Here is a 16,690-nt window from a genome sequence, read left to right as displayed (position 1 = left end):
TTGAATGAATATTTTATGAATGGATAAAAGAATATGTGAACTAGGAACATTCAGAAATGAAAATTTAAATAAAAAGCTTAATAACGAAGAAGGCTGACGCACAAGACTAAATTGCAATTATTTGCAACTGGATTGTTAATATCATTCAGCCCTCGGTTGCCAAGAATGATTCAAGCTTACTAATCCTGACGAGCTTAGCAATTTATAATTTTTACAAAGTGCTTTATATTAGTGCCATAAGAAGACAAGATTTATGTTCTTTGGGATCTTGGGCTACATCAAAACACCTAGACATGACAGACTAGACAGAAAGCAGATAGTTCCCTACACAATTATGGAGAACATCCCTGGATCCCGCAGCTGCCAGCAGCTTAGACCCCAAAGGATGCATCAATGCCTTCTGAGGGCACCTGCCTTTATCCTTAAGGGCCTGAGCACCACATTCAGCCACAGCCCTCACGGCTCACACATGGAAGAGCACGTGAGCCCCACACACATATCCACACCCACGTGGGAAGTTCTGTCCAGGGAATGAGAGAAAGGTGATCTTGGGAAGGAGGGTTTTCTGGCTCCTCTCTAAGTAAGGCCACAAATGCCCCCCAAGCCATTGAATCTCTGGCTTCCAACTACAGGGCTATAGGGCCTGACTTGACATTCATGTGTGTCATTAACAATCATCACATTAAATATGAATACCCTGGAAACCACCGCACAGTGAGTGCATTAGCATGGAAATGAATAAGTGGCATATTTACACAATGAAATATTAATAGCATTCGAAATGAAAGAACCAGATTTGTGTTTAGCTCCAAAGGATATGCTGATTTTTTAAGTTTTAAAAGGACATATATGATATGGAACCACTTATGGCATTACAAAAAACTCTCAAAATACTGTTTGGTTGTGGCTATAGGAATATACAATAACAGTAGTAAAACATGTATGTGAATTGACACCATCACCTCCAAGGCAGAAATTACCCTGAGGAGGAAAAAAAGGGAAAAGAAGATGGATGAGGTGGGTAGGAGAGTAGGGTTTAGCATTTTTTTCTTTTGCTTATTTTTCCCAACATTTTCTCATGAAAAATTTAAAATATAAAGTTGAAAATATTTTACAGTGAACACCCTGCATTCCCACTGCGAGATGCTGCTGCTAATATTGTGCTCTACTTGCTTTATCACCTAATTTGTCCATCTGCCCATCCCTCTGCCCACCCATTAATCCATCCGATATTTTACACATTTCAAAGACTATTGCAGATACCACGCACAGACTCCAAATCCTTCAGTTATTGACTAGAGTTTAACATTTGTTTACAGTTTTTGAAACATAGAAATCTCAAGTGAACATTTGCTGACTTTTACCAAATATACACACTTGTGCAGCCCAAACCCCTACTGCGTTAGACACCATGACCACCACCTAGAAAATCACCCATGCTCTTTCCCACTCAGACCCCCTCCCGAGCCCTCCGGAGGAAACCCATGTTTTGACCTTTTTCCATTGTAGACTGGTTTTGCTTGTTCTAGGATTTCATGTAAATGGAATCACACAGTATATGCTCTTTCGGGTAAGGCCCCTTTCACTCAGCACAATGTTCCTGAGATACATTCACTCATGTTGTTTTCTGTATGAGTAATTCGCTCATTTTTGCTGCAGAGTACTGTCCCATTTGTAAGAAAATACCACCACTTGTTTATCTATTCTCCTGTAATGGACACATGGGCTCTTTCTATTTTTTGGCTAGAACATTCTTGTATATCTCTTTTTGGGACAAGATTTATGTGCCAAGATTTATTTAAAAATATGTTTTATATTTTTCTTGAATAAATAACTAGGGTTGACCAGACATGGTGGCTCACTCCTATAATCCCAGCACTTTGGGAGGCCAAGGCAAGAGAATCATTCAAGGCCAGGAGTTCAAGACCAGCCTGGGCAACATAGCAAGATCCTATCCTTACAAAAAAATAAATAAATTTTAATTAGCCAAGTGTGGTGGCACACACCTGTAGTCCCAGCTACTCAGGAGGCTGAGGCAGGAGGATCACTTCAGGCCAGGAGTTTGAGGCTACAGTGAGTTATGATCTGGCCACTGTACTCCAGCCTGAGCAACAGAGCAAAACCCAGTCTCTAAGAAAATAAATGAATAAGCAGGGTTGAAATAGCTGGGCAAAGGGTAAGTGTATGTTTAGTTTTATAACAAAGTGCCAATATTTTTCCAAAGAAGTTGCACAATTGTATATTTACACTAACAAGGCATGAGAGTTCCAGTTGCTTCACATCCTCACCAGCATTTGGTGTTATCTTTCCTCCTTTAACCATTCTGAGGAATGAGTAGTGGGTATCTCATTGTGCTTTGGATTTGCATCTCCTCACTGACTAGTAATGTTAATGTCAGCTATTTTTAAAAACATCATATTTCCTTAAAATAAAAGAGAGATAAAGGGACAGAGACAGAAAGAGAAACAGATCTGGAGCATATAAAGCAAAATGCTTAAAATTAGAACATGGACACACCAGTTTCTAAATTATTTTCTGTATGTTTCAAGTATTTAGCAATTTAAAATATGAATAAAAAATTTTATTCCATCTCTAATTCTATCTCTGAGTGTATGCTCCTAAAGCCCAGGCTGGGCTTGGAGGCACACCTTCTTGGTACGCAGGAAGACCCATGGGGAAGGGGCCAGGGGCTAATCCAAGGGGCTGCACCACAGAAGGACAGCAGCTTTCCACAGTCACTGAGCTATGTCTGCCTCAGGGACATCTCCTAGTGGCCCTGGCTTTAGTCCTGACCAGTTCTCATTTCCACCTTAGCTCCCCATTCAACTCCACTCACCCTGGGCTCAGAAGTGCCACCTCTCTCTGCCCTCCATGGACTGGGCTCAGTGACAGTGCTCCTCTCTGAAAGGTCTGAGCCTAGCCCGTGTTTTGGTAGAATTAACTCCTCAGAGGAATTCCTATTGATGTTGATAATACAGCTTCCAAATCAATGCCAAATATTTCCAAATACAGCTTTCTTAAGAATTTAAACGTGAAAGATGCTCAGAGGAGTCAATGTCTTCAAATGTGGCATCTGAAAGCACATGTTGGTGCTTCCTCAGGCGGACACCATCCAGTTTTGCTGACTTTACACTTGGCTCTAATGTGAAGCCATCCCAGATTCTTTCAGCAAACTTGAATAATTACTAGAATACCTCTGAGAGGGAGATGAGACTGGACTGCCCCATCCTCCAAGGTTTCAGAGGGTGATTATTTCCACAACCAACCCAGTGGGGTGATGAAAGCACAGTGGCACATGGGACATGGGGACACTCACCGCTGGCACTCGCCGGCATGCAGGACAAGCGCTTCATTGCTCCTGGCACTGACTGTCAGCTCGTGCTCAGTGGAGTTGAAGACGTCTAGGAGCAGGTGGCACTGCCGGGTGCTGTGTTGAAAGACAGAAGAAAGTTCAGCATCCTCTGACAGCCAAAGAGGAGTCACTTTGCCCTTTTCTCCTCTTCAAAGATATTGCACTACTTAAGATTTACAAAGTGTGATATATGAAAATGCCCTCCCTCCAGCCTTATCAGCTACACATGCAAAATGAAAAACAAAAACACATATCATTTGTGTTAGCCACCATTTGTTAGGCTCCACTGCAGTTGAATGTCTAAAACTAACACAGCATCTCAAATACCAAGCACCACAGCTAGCACATGACAAGTGATCAGTAAGTATCTGCTGATCTAAACAGGTGGCTGTACCTAAGGCAGGACACACGGAGACGCAGTGACAGAGCAGAGCCATTCTTGTGGAGGAGCAGGCTAAACAGTTTTCCCTGGAGGGAAAAGACTCAGAGACAAAGATCTGTGCTCTGGGCCATTTTTAGCCTAGTGTGACTTCAAAACATGGCCTTCCGAAGGGCTTTTGGATGCTCAAATATATTTCCCAAGGTGGAAGGCAAGGCTTTGCTGGCTGTTAAAGGAAAGTCCAGACAGGGGAAAGGGACAGGAGGGCCAGCACTGCTGGGTGCCCGGGCTGCTCCACTCACTAGTCCTGTGAGGGTGTCCTCACGAGCCCCGAGGACACTGAGGAGCAGGAGGCTCCAGAGGGGACAAGCACACTGTGGAGATGACTGAGACCTGAGGCTCAGGGCTCAAAATCCTGAGCCTTCCATGGTGGATAGGGACCCATGTTTCTAAGCCACACGTGTCCTCTGTTCCTTCCAGAGAAGGGAACTGAAGTGCAGGGGGTGCAGGGACGTGTCCATGGGCTCTCTCTCTCTCTCTCTCTCTCTCTGTCTCTCTCTCTGTCTCTCTCTCTCTCTCTCACACACACACATGTACAGACTCTGTCAAAAGGTCTGTGAAATGTCAGTTTTTTCAGAATATATGGGTGTGTGATCTACCGTTAAAGGGGAAAGCAGGGAGCACTGTTACCATTTTTATTATACACCACGGGGTGGACAGGGCGCTGCATGGCTTTAGATGATTCTCAGATCTGGGGGGTGCAGTGTCTTCCCCAGAGGTTCAGCACTGGAAAATATTCACTAGTTCTGACAAGAGGCCTCCTTACTCAGCTCACACACAAATGAGCTTCTAAGAAGGAAAATCTATTCCACCATTGTCGTAACTTCATGAAATCTTTAATCACAGCAAAATCTTTCATCAGAAAAGGGAACTCGCAAAACATTTATCAGAGGAACTGAAGTGATTTTTAAAAGACTCACATATATGTTGTTTTCGCTCACAGAATATAGTACTTAGAAAACTGCACAGGAATCAACAGCATCAATACAAAATGGATTTTTTGTCCGCTTTCTTTTCTGACTCACTGTCTGGTGAGGGGGCGTCTCGATGCAGTGTTTCCATTCCTAATTGTTGACATTATGATTTATTGGTAGATCTCAGCTTTCTATCTGTTACTCATAAATAAATTTCCTTTCCCAGACTGCAATAGCATTTTGTGCCCACCATAATGTCATTTGCTCTGTGTATCTTTCCATATCACTTTGGATGATTTGTTTTAAGGCTTATGGTCTGTGGGAACATACAGTTTATGTTTAATCCTTGTCTGCTTTTTGTTTTTGTTTTCTGGCTCTCTCTTTCTGAAGTATGGGGAAATCTGAGAAAGCTTCCTAGAAGAAGTGAGATCAGAGCAAGTCTTTGAAGGAGAGATCCATTTGCCTTGTGTAGAAGAGGGAGGGACAAAGGCCCAGCAGCACACTGGAGCACAATTATTTGGGGAATCTGGAGCTAGGGTGAGTGAGGGAAATGAGGCTTGTCAGGGGAAAAAGAGAAGCACATTCTAGGCAAAGAGAGCAGCATGTGTAAAACCACCTTGCTGTAGTGAGTGTGCATTATTTCCTCAGCCCAGAATTAGGAATTTCATTAACTAATTCATCTAACAAATATCTACGGGGTCCCTCCTATGCGCCAGGTACAGGTCTAGGCACTTGGGACACAAAAGTGAACAAGAAAGACAAGACCTCTGCTTTCACGGATATTGCCTTCTGTGAGGGGGAAGGGTACAAAAGACGGAGGAGTTAAAAAAAATAAAAATTTTAGCCATTTTTTTAAGTTAAAAAAACAAGTTTCAAAAGGTTATTGAATAAAAGATTAAGACACAAAATCAATAACATCCCTATACATCAACTAAAAACAACCACAGACAAAATTTTTAAGAAAATAAATTTATAACCACAATGCAGTCCACAATGCAGCTAGGAATAAATCTAACAAACTATATACAATTATTTATGTAGAAAATTATCAAGTTTTATGGAATTATATTCAAGAAGATAAATAAATACAGAGATATACAGGTTGAGTATCCCTTATCCAAAATGCTTAGGACTAGATATATTTCAAATTTGAGGTTTTCTTTCATTTTGAAGTATTGGTATTATACTTACCAGTCGAGCATCCCAAATCTGAAAATCTGAAATCCGAAATACTGTAATGAGCATTTTCTTTGAGTGCCATGTCAGCACTCAAAAAGTTTCCAATTTTGGAGCATTTCAAATTTCAGATTTGTGGATATGGGTTGCACAACCTGTATTATGTTCAAAGATGGAAAGACAATTATTCTTAAGTAAGTCACCTCTTTCCAGATTTATATAAATTCAATGCAACTCAATGAAAAAATTCCAACATAATAATTAAAATTTGTTTTAAATCCCAACAGAGTTTTGTTTGTGGTGAAATTTAACATACTGATTCCAAAATTCATATGTAAGCCAAGAACATTGCAAAACAATGATGAGGAATATTTTTGAAAGGGATTTTGCTCATCAGATATCAAGAATTGTCATACAGCTATACTCATGAAGACACTGGTACCTGCGCAGTTACAGATAAATGCATTAATGGAAGAAAAGACAGTCCCAAAGCAGATCCACACATATAAGAGAACTGGGAATATGACTGAGATGGCACGTTGACTAATGAGAGGAAGATTCATTAAATAGTGCTGGGATAAATGGTCATGCAGATAGAAAAGTAGCTCCCTACATCCCCACACCATGAACAAAAATAAATTCCAAATAGATTGAATATCTAACTAAAGTTAAAAACAATATTTTAAAATCTTTAGGAGAAAATATAGATGAATAGCTCATTACCTTCGAAAAGAGAAAGATTTCTCAAATGAGTTCCAAGACATAAAATATGAGAAAAAAGACTAAAATGTTTGGCTGCATTAAAATTAAGAACTCTGGTGGAATGAAAAACATTAAAAACCAAACCAAAGACAAGCTTTGTTTTTCATGTGTTGCAAATACCTCTTCACAGTATTTGCAACACATTAAACTGACAAAGGATTCAAATTCTGAATTTATAGAGCACTCCTATAAATCAATAAGAAGGAAATGACCCATTACAAAACCAAGCAAAGGATAAGAATCAACAATTTAAAGTAGAGGAAAGCCAATAACCAGTAAACAGGAACAGAAGCTCAATTCAACTACTAGGCAGAGAAATGGAAATAAAACCCTAAGATATTATTTCCCACCCAACCTATTGAAAATATTTAAAAAGTGTTCCTGTAGCAAGTATTGGCCAAGCTGTAGAGCAAGAGGAAATGTGGGAATTCTTATTCACTGTTGGCAGGGGCATAAATTGATACAACTCCTTCAGAAAGAAAATTAGGAATATCTAGGCAAGCTGCAGATAAGTACCCTTTGACCTAACAATTCCACTTCTAGGCATATTTGGATCAACTCAAGAGTTCTGCAGAAGGACACATTCAAAAGTGTGCAATACAACATTGTTTACAAAAGCAAAGACCTGCTTTTAACCACGTATATGTCAAATGGAGAGCAGATACAGTTGTACAATGGTATGGCTGTACAATGGGAATATATGCAGAAGTGAAAATGAATTTAAAAGATGTATATAATGCACTACAGATAAATTTTATGTTAATGATGTCAGGTAAATAAGTTGCAAAAGATACCACACAATATACATGTACATCAACTTTTAAAAATATTTTTAAAAATACCCTATATTGTTTATAAACATTAAATTTAATAGTAGTCATTCCTGGTAAGAGAGGAAGAGACATGGTGTTAAGGAGAACCACACAGAGCTTTAATATTAACAGTATATTTTTATTTCTTTAAACTGGAAAAAAAAAAAAAAAAAGGAAGCAAGGGCCAACCACAGTAGCACACACCGGTAATCCTAGCACTTTGGGAGGCCAAGGTGGATTCCTTGAGCGTAGAAGTTCAAGACCAGCCTGAGCAAGAGCAAGACCCCGTTTCTACATAATACAGAATAATTAGCTGGGCATGGTGGTACATGCCTGTAGTTTCAGCTACTCTGTAGGCTGAGGTGGCAGGATAACTTAAGCCCAGGAGGTCAAGGTTGCAGTGAGCTATGATGAGGCCACAGCACTCCAGCCTGGGTGACAGAGCAAGATCCTGTCTCAAAAAAAAAAAAAAAGAGCAAATATAATACAGTGAAATCTTAAAATGTGACAAATCTGTGTGGTAGACAGATATCCTGACCTTCTTTATATTTCCTATACTTGACATGTTTTATAAAAAGTATTTTTAAAGTCATTTAGAATATTGTCTTAGCCTGAGATCCCCCCAGAAAGCAAAGTCTGAGAAAAGGGTTTGCACAGAGCTGGTGTTTGGGGAAGAGATGTCAAGAGGAGGAGAGTGTGAGCAGAGTGGCGCAGAAGGAGAGAAAGCAAAACCAAAGTGCATTATTACTGTGTGTCATTGAGCTGGTCACCCTGTGGGCAGTTGGAGCTCAATCTCACTGGTTCCTCTGAGGAGCTAGCTGTGGGGATGGGACCTCAGAACGGTGCACCTGAGGCACAGAAGAGAGAGTAATTTCTTCACCAACTCTTTCCCTCACTGGTCAGTCTTTCCCCAGAGAGGTCAATTCTCTCATACTTCATGCATGCACTGTGCAGAGTGGGTACCCATGGGCATCAAATCTTAAATGCCTCAGAAAAGGCATTTAGAATATTCTAGAAAGCAAGAGATGCTCAGCACAGCTGAGGTGAGATGCTGTCAGGTTACACCTGCATAAATATGGTTGCCATGGCAATGGCTAGTGTAAAAAGTGGGCCAGTATATAAGGCAAAGCAGAAGACATGCATGATACAAATACTTTTTCAAAAATTAAGTTAATCTCTTAAAAGCATAAACAGAAATTTTAAAAATGACTTCAGATTTGATGGGAAAAGAGGGCCTCCCTGAAGAAATGATGTTTTATTTGAGGCTCAAATAACAAGAAAGCAATCATGTGAAGGTCTTGGAGGAGAGGTTTTCAGAGAGAATGAAAAGGTAATGCAAAATCTTAAGGCACAGCACAATCAAGGAACAGAATAAGCAAAGAAGAGAGGGGTATAAAATTAATAACAGAGGAAAGGTTGTGGAAAAATATTCATATTTTATTCTAAGTATGATGATAAGCTATTTTGAGAGTTTTAAGCAGATGAGGGACATGAATTGGTTTATGTTTTAAAAAAATGATGAGTTCCAATTCTGGAAAAGATAGAGTAAGCACAATTCACCCTGTCTCTCATGCTAAATGCAACTATAAATCATAGATAGAATGAATGCATGGAGCTGAAGAGAAGGCTCAAAATATAAACTGTAGAAGGTGAATCACAGTTGGAGACCAGAAACCAAAGCTATTCTGAACTGGCAGTGAGCTCCATTTCCCTCCAATGCCACCTGGCCTGAACTGAAAGGCAGCCTGGGACTCAGGTGTGTGCCCTAGGTATGGACAGTAGGAACTCCAAAAGCAGCCTCTCTTCCTGGTCTGACAAGTGGGAAAAAGTACTAGGAAGGGCCAGAGAAAGTAGGGGAATCCCTGGGGTTTTTTTTCCTTTCCCTTTTTCCCTTCCCTTTTCTTCCTGCCCAGCCCCTAGGCAGACCACAAGAGATAATGTCATGATGGAAGTCATGGCTAGACAGGCACATACAACTCCCTGACACAGACCCCCTTCCTCACCCAAGGAGCTCAGGCCCCAAAACCACAGGGCTAGTCCCCATCACTTTATTCCCCTCTCTGTGTTTGCAGCCAATCAGTCCCACATGTAGACAGACCCACAGAGGGGGAAACTCAAACCCTGGCTTTGTAGCAGGCACATAAGGATGAAAAGCCCCCAGAAAGCATTGGGGAGATTTCAGAAAAGAGAGAGATTATGAAAGTAGTCTTGATAAACTTATGCTTGAACTCCTGGATTCACCAGGGAGCTGAGAATGAGAGAAATCAGTCCCCAAACAGCAAACCATGGGCCTTGGTAACTGAGCTCCAGGGAAGAATACTGAGAAACCATGGAAGGCAGAGAAAATGAAACATTTTTAAAGTGCTGGAAGAAAACAAATGTCCACCCAGACATCTCTATCCAGTGAAAATATCCTTCAGGAATGAAGGTGGAATAAAGACATTCTCAGATGAAGGAAAACTAAGAAAGTTAGCCATCAGTAGAACTTCTCTAAAAGAAATGGTAAAGAAATAATATACAAGGAAATTTGGAACATGAGGAAAGAAAAAAGAGCAAGAAAAATGATATGTATGTGGCTAAATGTAATTCCTTATTAAGTTATTTAAAAGCTGTATGATGATTAAGAACACAGATTATAACATTGCCTGAGTTTACAATGTATGCAGATGGAATACATTATGTAACTACAACACTAAGGGGGAACAGAGATGAAAGAACCTATATTGTTTTGGGATTCCACATTCCACCAAGTGATAAAATATTATTTCTAAGTAGACTGTGAAAAGCCAAGAGTGTTTATTATAATCCCAAGAGCAACCACTAAAAACAACTATAAAAAGAGATGAAGTTAAAAAGTCAATATATAAATTGAATAAAATGCTTAAAAATTAAATAATGCAAAAGAAGACAGAAAAGGAGAAGCAGAACAACGAACAACAGAGTGAATAAACAAACAAAAAACAAAATGGTAGATCTAATCCAAACATATCAAAAATTACATTAAATATAAATAGCCTAAATACTCCAATTAATAGAAATTGTCAGAGTGGATTTTTTAAAAAACAAAAAAGTAACACCATACTTTTTATCTACAATAAATCCACATTAAATACATTGATATAGATATGTTAAAAATAAAATAAAAGATATACCAAGAAAACATTAATCAAAAGAAAACTGGAGTATTATATTAATATCAGACACTTCAGAGCATACTTCAGAGCAGGGAAAATTAGCAGTGATAAAGAGGGACATTATGTAATGACAAAAGCATTAATTCACCAAGAACATACAATAATTCTTAATGTGTATCCACATAACTATAAAACTTCAAAATATATGAAGTCAAACAGAGAACTGAAAGGATAAATGGACAAAACCACAATTATAGTTGGAAACTTCAATACTCTTCTCTCAGTAATTGATAGAACATACAGACATAAAATCAGCAAGGATTTAGAAGAAATAAACACCATCATCAATCATCTCATTCTGATTAACAATTAGTGAACACTCCAGCCAACAATAGCAAAATATATATACTTCTCAAGTGTACAACAACATTCACCAAGATAGAACATATTCTAAGCCATGAAAAAAAATCCCCCACAAATTTAAAAGAATAGAAAGCATACAAAATACATTCTCAAATCAAAACAGAATTAATGTAGAAAGCAATGGCAGAAGGAAATCTAGTATATCTCCAAATATCTGGAAATTAAAATAACTCACTGGTCAAAGAAAAAGTCTTAATAAAAATTAGAAAATATTTTGAAGTGAAGAAAAAAGTAAAATATATCAAAATTAGTGGTATGGAGCTAAAGCAGCTCTTAGAGGAAAATTAATAGAATTAAGTGGTTATAGTAGAAGAGAAGAAAGGTTTCGCATCAACAAGCTTCTATCTTAAGAAACAAGAAAAAAGGCCAGGCGCGATGGCTCACGCCTGTAATCCTAGCCCTCTGGGAGGCCGAGGCGGGTGGATCGCTCGAGGTCAGGAGTTCAAGACCAGCCTGAGCAAGACCCCGTCTCTACTAAAAATAGAAAATAAATTATCTGGACAACTAAAAGTATATATAGAAAAAATTAGCCGGGCATGGTGGCACATGCCTGTAGTCCCAGCTACTTGGGAGGCTGAGGCAGTAGGATCCCTTAAGCCCAGGAGTTTGAGGTTGCTGTGAGCTAGGCTGATGCCACAGCACTCACTCTAGCCCGGGCAACAGAGTGAGACTCTGTCTCAAAAAAAAAAAAATAGAGGAAATCAATAAACAAAAAAACTGATTATTTTAAAAGATCAATATAATTGATAAACTTCTAGCCATAATGACAAACAAAAAAAAGAGAGGTAATGCAAATGACCAATATCATCAATAAAAGAGGGAATACCACTTTAACCACCACAGACATTTTAAAGATAATAAGGAAATATTATAAATAACTCTACTCACATAAATTTGACAACTCAGATGAAATGGGTCAATTTCTTGGAAGTCACAGACTATCAAAAGCCATCCAACCTGGTAACCTGAAAAGTCCTATATCTATTAAATAAATGTATTGTTTTCAAAATCCTTCTGCAAGAGAAATCTCTAGGTCCAGATTGTTTCCTGGTGAATTCTACCAAACATTTCAACTCTATACAATCTCTTCCAGAACACAGAAGTGGAAGGAATACTTCCAAAACATTTTATGGGGCCAGCACTATTAAGGGTACCAAAACTAGACAAAGATAGAAGAAAAAACAACCACAAATATCCCTCATGAAGATAGAAATAATAATCCTAATCAAAATTTTTATACAGAAAACACATTTGACAAAACTCAGAGTTCATTTGTGTTTAAAAAGAAGCACTCCAACTAATAATAGAAAAAATCCTTAATCTTTAAAAAAAATCTATACACTAAAAAAATACAGAATGCTGATGAATAAAATCAAAGACCTAAATAAACAGATACAGTGTTCATAGATTAGAATGCACAATATACTTATCAATTCTTCCCAAATTAATCTATAAGTTTACCAAAATTCCAATCAAAATCCTAGAAGGACAACTTATAGTCAAAGAGAACTTTTATCCAAAGATTTATATAGAAACACAAAGGAGCTAGAACAGACAAAACAAGTAAAAAGAAAAGAAAAAAGTTGTAGTATTCTACCCAATTTTGAGACTTATTATTAATATAAAGCTATACTAAGGACAGTGTGGTATTGGTGAAACAATAACCACATAGTCCTTTGGGGCAGAATAAAGAGTCCAGAAATAGAATTACACAGATATGGCCATTTTATTTTTGACAAAGAGAAAAGAGAATTGAATGGAGAATGGGTAGTCTTCTCAACAAATAGTATTGGAACAATTGAATATTCGTTTGCTAAAAAATAGAAAAACTTAACCTAAATGTCACAATTTTATATAAAAGTTACCCAAAGCATATATATAAATACAAAACAACACTATACAATTTTCACAAGAAAACATGGAAGAAAAATTTCCATAACCAAAAGCGGAATCCATAAAAGAAAAAATTAGATTCAATAAAATTAAAAATGTTTCTCTGTGAAAGATAGTGTTAAGAGGATAAAAAAATAAGTTACAGAATTAAAGAAAACATTTACAAATTACATATTAGATAAAGGACTTGTGTCTATATTATATAAAAAAAACTTTCAAAATTCAACGGTAAGGAAACAAATAACCTAATAAAAAAATGACCAAAAGACTTTAAAAGACACTTCACCAAAAGGCCATAAAGACTACAAATAAGCACATGGAGAAATGCTCGATATCATTCACTACTAAGGGACTGCAACTTAAAACCATGATCGGATACCACCACATAAATTAAATTGGCTAAAATTTAAAAAAACACTTGACAATATCATGTGCTAATGAGGAAACAGAGCAAATAGGTCAGTTGTACACTGCCAGTGGGAATGAAAACTGGTACCACCACTCTGGAAAACAGGCTGGCAGTTTCTTATAAAATTAAATATTAAAATACATCATATAACCCAGTAACTCCACTCCAAGGTATTTAGCTTAGAGAAATGAAAACTCAGATTCAGAAAAAATCACTATATATGAGTATTTATAGCAGTGCTATTCACCATCTCAGAAAGCTGGGAATAACCCAAATGTCCTTCAAATGGTATGAGGACACCCAGCTGTGGCACACCTATATGATGGAATGCTACTAGGCAATAAAAAGGATCAAACTATCAATATGTTGAACACTATGAACAGATCTCAAAATCGTAATGCTGAATGAAGGAAGCCACTCTTAAAAGAGTAACATATGGTATGATTCCATTTATATCACATTCTGGAAAAGCCAGCTGTATAGGGATGAAGAACAGACCAGTGGTTGGCACGGGTGAGGGCTGGTACAGAGCATGAATGCAAGGGGTAGCATGGTGACGTCTGGAGGACTGTGGAACTGTTCGTCATCCTCATTGTGGTGGGCACACCAATCTATATGTGTCTGAACTCATAAACATGTACACCAAAAAGTCAATCTTACTGTATGTTCATTTTAAAAATGTTTAAATTAATGCAATTAAAAAACATCATAATGAGCTTGAAGGGCTATAGTGCATAAAGTTCGCTCCAAATACCAGCTTTGTTGCTTAAGAGCCCTAACATCGTAAGCAAGTCATTTAACTTCTCTATCTCAGTTGCCACAGTTTCCCAATGGGGATAACAATGCCTATGTCATAGAATTATTAGGAGGCTCCAGTGGAAAAAAAATAACTGAAAGTGCTTTGTAAAACTACAAATAGAACACCACCAAGAATATGAGGGGTGGTGATTATTAATAGCTTGATTGCTATCAGTAGAGCTGTAAAACCTGCCAGCTAATTACTCAATATTGACTCAGCCAAAAATGAGTACAAGAAATTCACATGCCAAGGTCTGAGTGTGTCTAAAAACATGGTGTCATGACTAGGAATTAAGTGGGCTCTTCTTCCCCCGAGCCCAGCTGATATCTCCAAGGCCTCCCCGGGTCCAGACATCAATGTGTGCTCATTCCCAGGAGTGTGGTAAAGTGAATGAACACAAAACTAAAACAGGCAGTGGTGACCACGTATATTAATACCTTTGGCCAAATTCATGTGGTCTTTTAAAATTCTATAAGTCCTCCTAGTTTCTTAATCTGTCTCCTTCCCTGAAAGAATTGGTAGCTGATAAGCAGCTTGAGAATGCTCCCATAATGAGTCTTAAGAAAGCCACGGAGAATAATTCAATCTGAAGCCCAGAAAAACACAGAACAAATAACCTGAATGTTATCTGATGATACAATCTCACCTTCACCTCTGCCACACTGAGTTATGCAGCTTCTGAATCTTGTCGAAGACCACAAATTACTGCTCATCTACTAGATAAGGGTTTCTTAGATTTAGTGCTAGGACCACCCAAAACGAATCCCTAGGCTGTAGATAAGACTCAATGAATCAAAATCTCTGGAGGTGATGCCCAGAAACTCTGATATTCTCTGGGTTTGGGCTTCACTATGCAGGCTGGACCTAAGCAGTTGGAATGAGCTCAAATCTCAGTGGGGAGAAAGACAAGCACCCAGCAGCAACATAGCAAGCACAGTAACACAGGCAACAATCAGGGAAGATTTCTGAAAGGAAGTGCCTTGTGCGCTCACTGAAGGGACCACCGGCTTATGAGCAGGTCCACTGGCGGGAGGGCCCTCTACACGAAGTGAAGAGCATGTGCAAAGGTCTCTAGCTGAATCAACATGGCTTGTTTGGGGAAACTTCCAGGATCTTCTGGCAGGAGGGAGGAAGCAGGAGTGGTTTGGGGCAGGAGGCAGAGACAAAGGAGATGAGCTGGGTCAGATCCTTGTGTGCCAAGCTCCAGAACCAGAACTTGACCTACAGATAGATAGGCACTCACTGAAGGGCTCTAAGAAAAGAAGGGAAAGGTCATGCACATGTTTTAGAACACTTTGGCATCTATTCGGAGAAAGAATGGGAAAAGGAGAAATTGAAGGCAAGTGACTTTAAAAAGTTGTCACAACGACCCAAGAAAGAGATGAGGAGGCTGGTCCTAGGGGACAAAGGTGATGGGCCTGAGTCAATGCATGGCTATTAAAGTAGAAAGGACGGGTTTGGTGGCAGAGAGGAACATGGGGGCATTTCTCTATCAAAAGCCAACAAGCATCCAGTCCTTGTGAAGGGTCTCTGGAGCTTCACATCATTGAAGGCAGGAAGAGTGTCTGTCTCTAACTTTTTAATTAATAAATTTTAAGTTATGTTTTTAAAATGTCCTCTTAAGAGAAACAATTTAGAGTGGCTATAACCAAAAGATATATATAATAACAAATATTTGGCAAGGATGTGCAGAAACTGGATACTCATACATTGTTGGTGGGAATGTAAAATGGTGCAACCACTCTGGAAAACAATCTAGCAGTTTAAACATAGAGTTACTATATAATCCGGCAATTTCACTCCTGGGTTATACCCAAGAGAAATGAAAACATACATCCACACAAAAACTTGTACAGGAATGCTCCTAATAGCATTATTCATAATAGCCAAAAAGTAGACTCCACCCAAATGTCCCTCAACTAATGAATGGATTAACAAAATATAGTACATCCATATAATAGAATATTATTCAGCAATAAAAATAAACGACATACTGATACTTCATTGTGGTTGAACCTTGAAAACACGCTAAGTGAAAGAAGCCAGTGACATATTGTTTGCTTCTGTTTATATGAAATACCTGGAATAAGCAAATCTACAGAGACAGAAAGCACATTAGTGGTTGCCTACAGTGGGGGACCAAAGCCAGGGGCATGGGGAGGGACAGCCGGCGGGTGCAGGGTTTCTTTTGAGAGGACGAAAAGTTTTAAACTTAGACTGTTGTGAGAGTTGAACAACTCTGAATACATTAAAACATTTGAATTGTACAGTTTAAGTGGGTGAATTATATGGTATGTAAATTACATTTCAATAAAGCTATTTAGAAAGAAAGAAACCACTTGAGATGCTGAATGTACAGGAAGCACCTGGGAGCTTGTAGGGATCAGAGGAACATGCTCATGACTCAGTCACACCTTTGCCTTATCTCTGAACTGACCAACACTCAGCACCATAGTGGTTTTGATGAGCAAAAAGTTTAAGCTCTGTTAAACTGTCTAATTTGTACTCATAAATGATCACTGATTAGAGACAAGAGCCATGAAGAATACACGTTAAAATGGGACGTAAAAACAATCT

At 38.6% G+C, this 16,690-nt stretch overlaps 1 protein-coding gene across 4 annotated transcripts in view; it reads right to left on the bottom strand.

The window, feature by feature from the left end:
• TRAPPC9 (trafficking protein particle complex subunit 9) overlaps positions 1–16,690 on the bottom strand; it is a 600,839-nt gene that overhangs the window by 212,859 nt on the left and 371,290 nt on the right. For all 4 annotated transcript variants that reach the window (XR_006737185.1, XR_006737186.1, XM_045560810.1 and 1 more), the window contains one exon: positions 3,317–3,427. Coding sequence is in view for 2 of the 4 variants with exons in the window: in XM_045560810.1 (XP_045416766.1) it covers positions 3,317–3,427 (111 nt within the window). In the remaining 2 variants the exon portion in view is untranslated. The remainder of the gene's footprint in view (positions 1–3,316; positions 3,428–16,690) is intronic.

The sequence above is a fragment of the Lemur catta genome, chromosome 9, assembly GCF_020740605.2.
Source record: "Lemur catta isolate mLemCat1 chromosome 9, mLemCat1.pri, whole genome shotgun sequence".
NCBI lineage: Eukaryota > Metazoa > Chordata > Mammalia > Primates > Lemuridae > Lemur > Lemur catta.
Note: the sequence above shows the minus strand (reverse complement) of the source record. Positions and strands in the feature narration are given on the sequence as shown.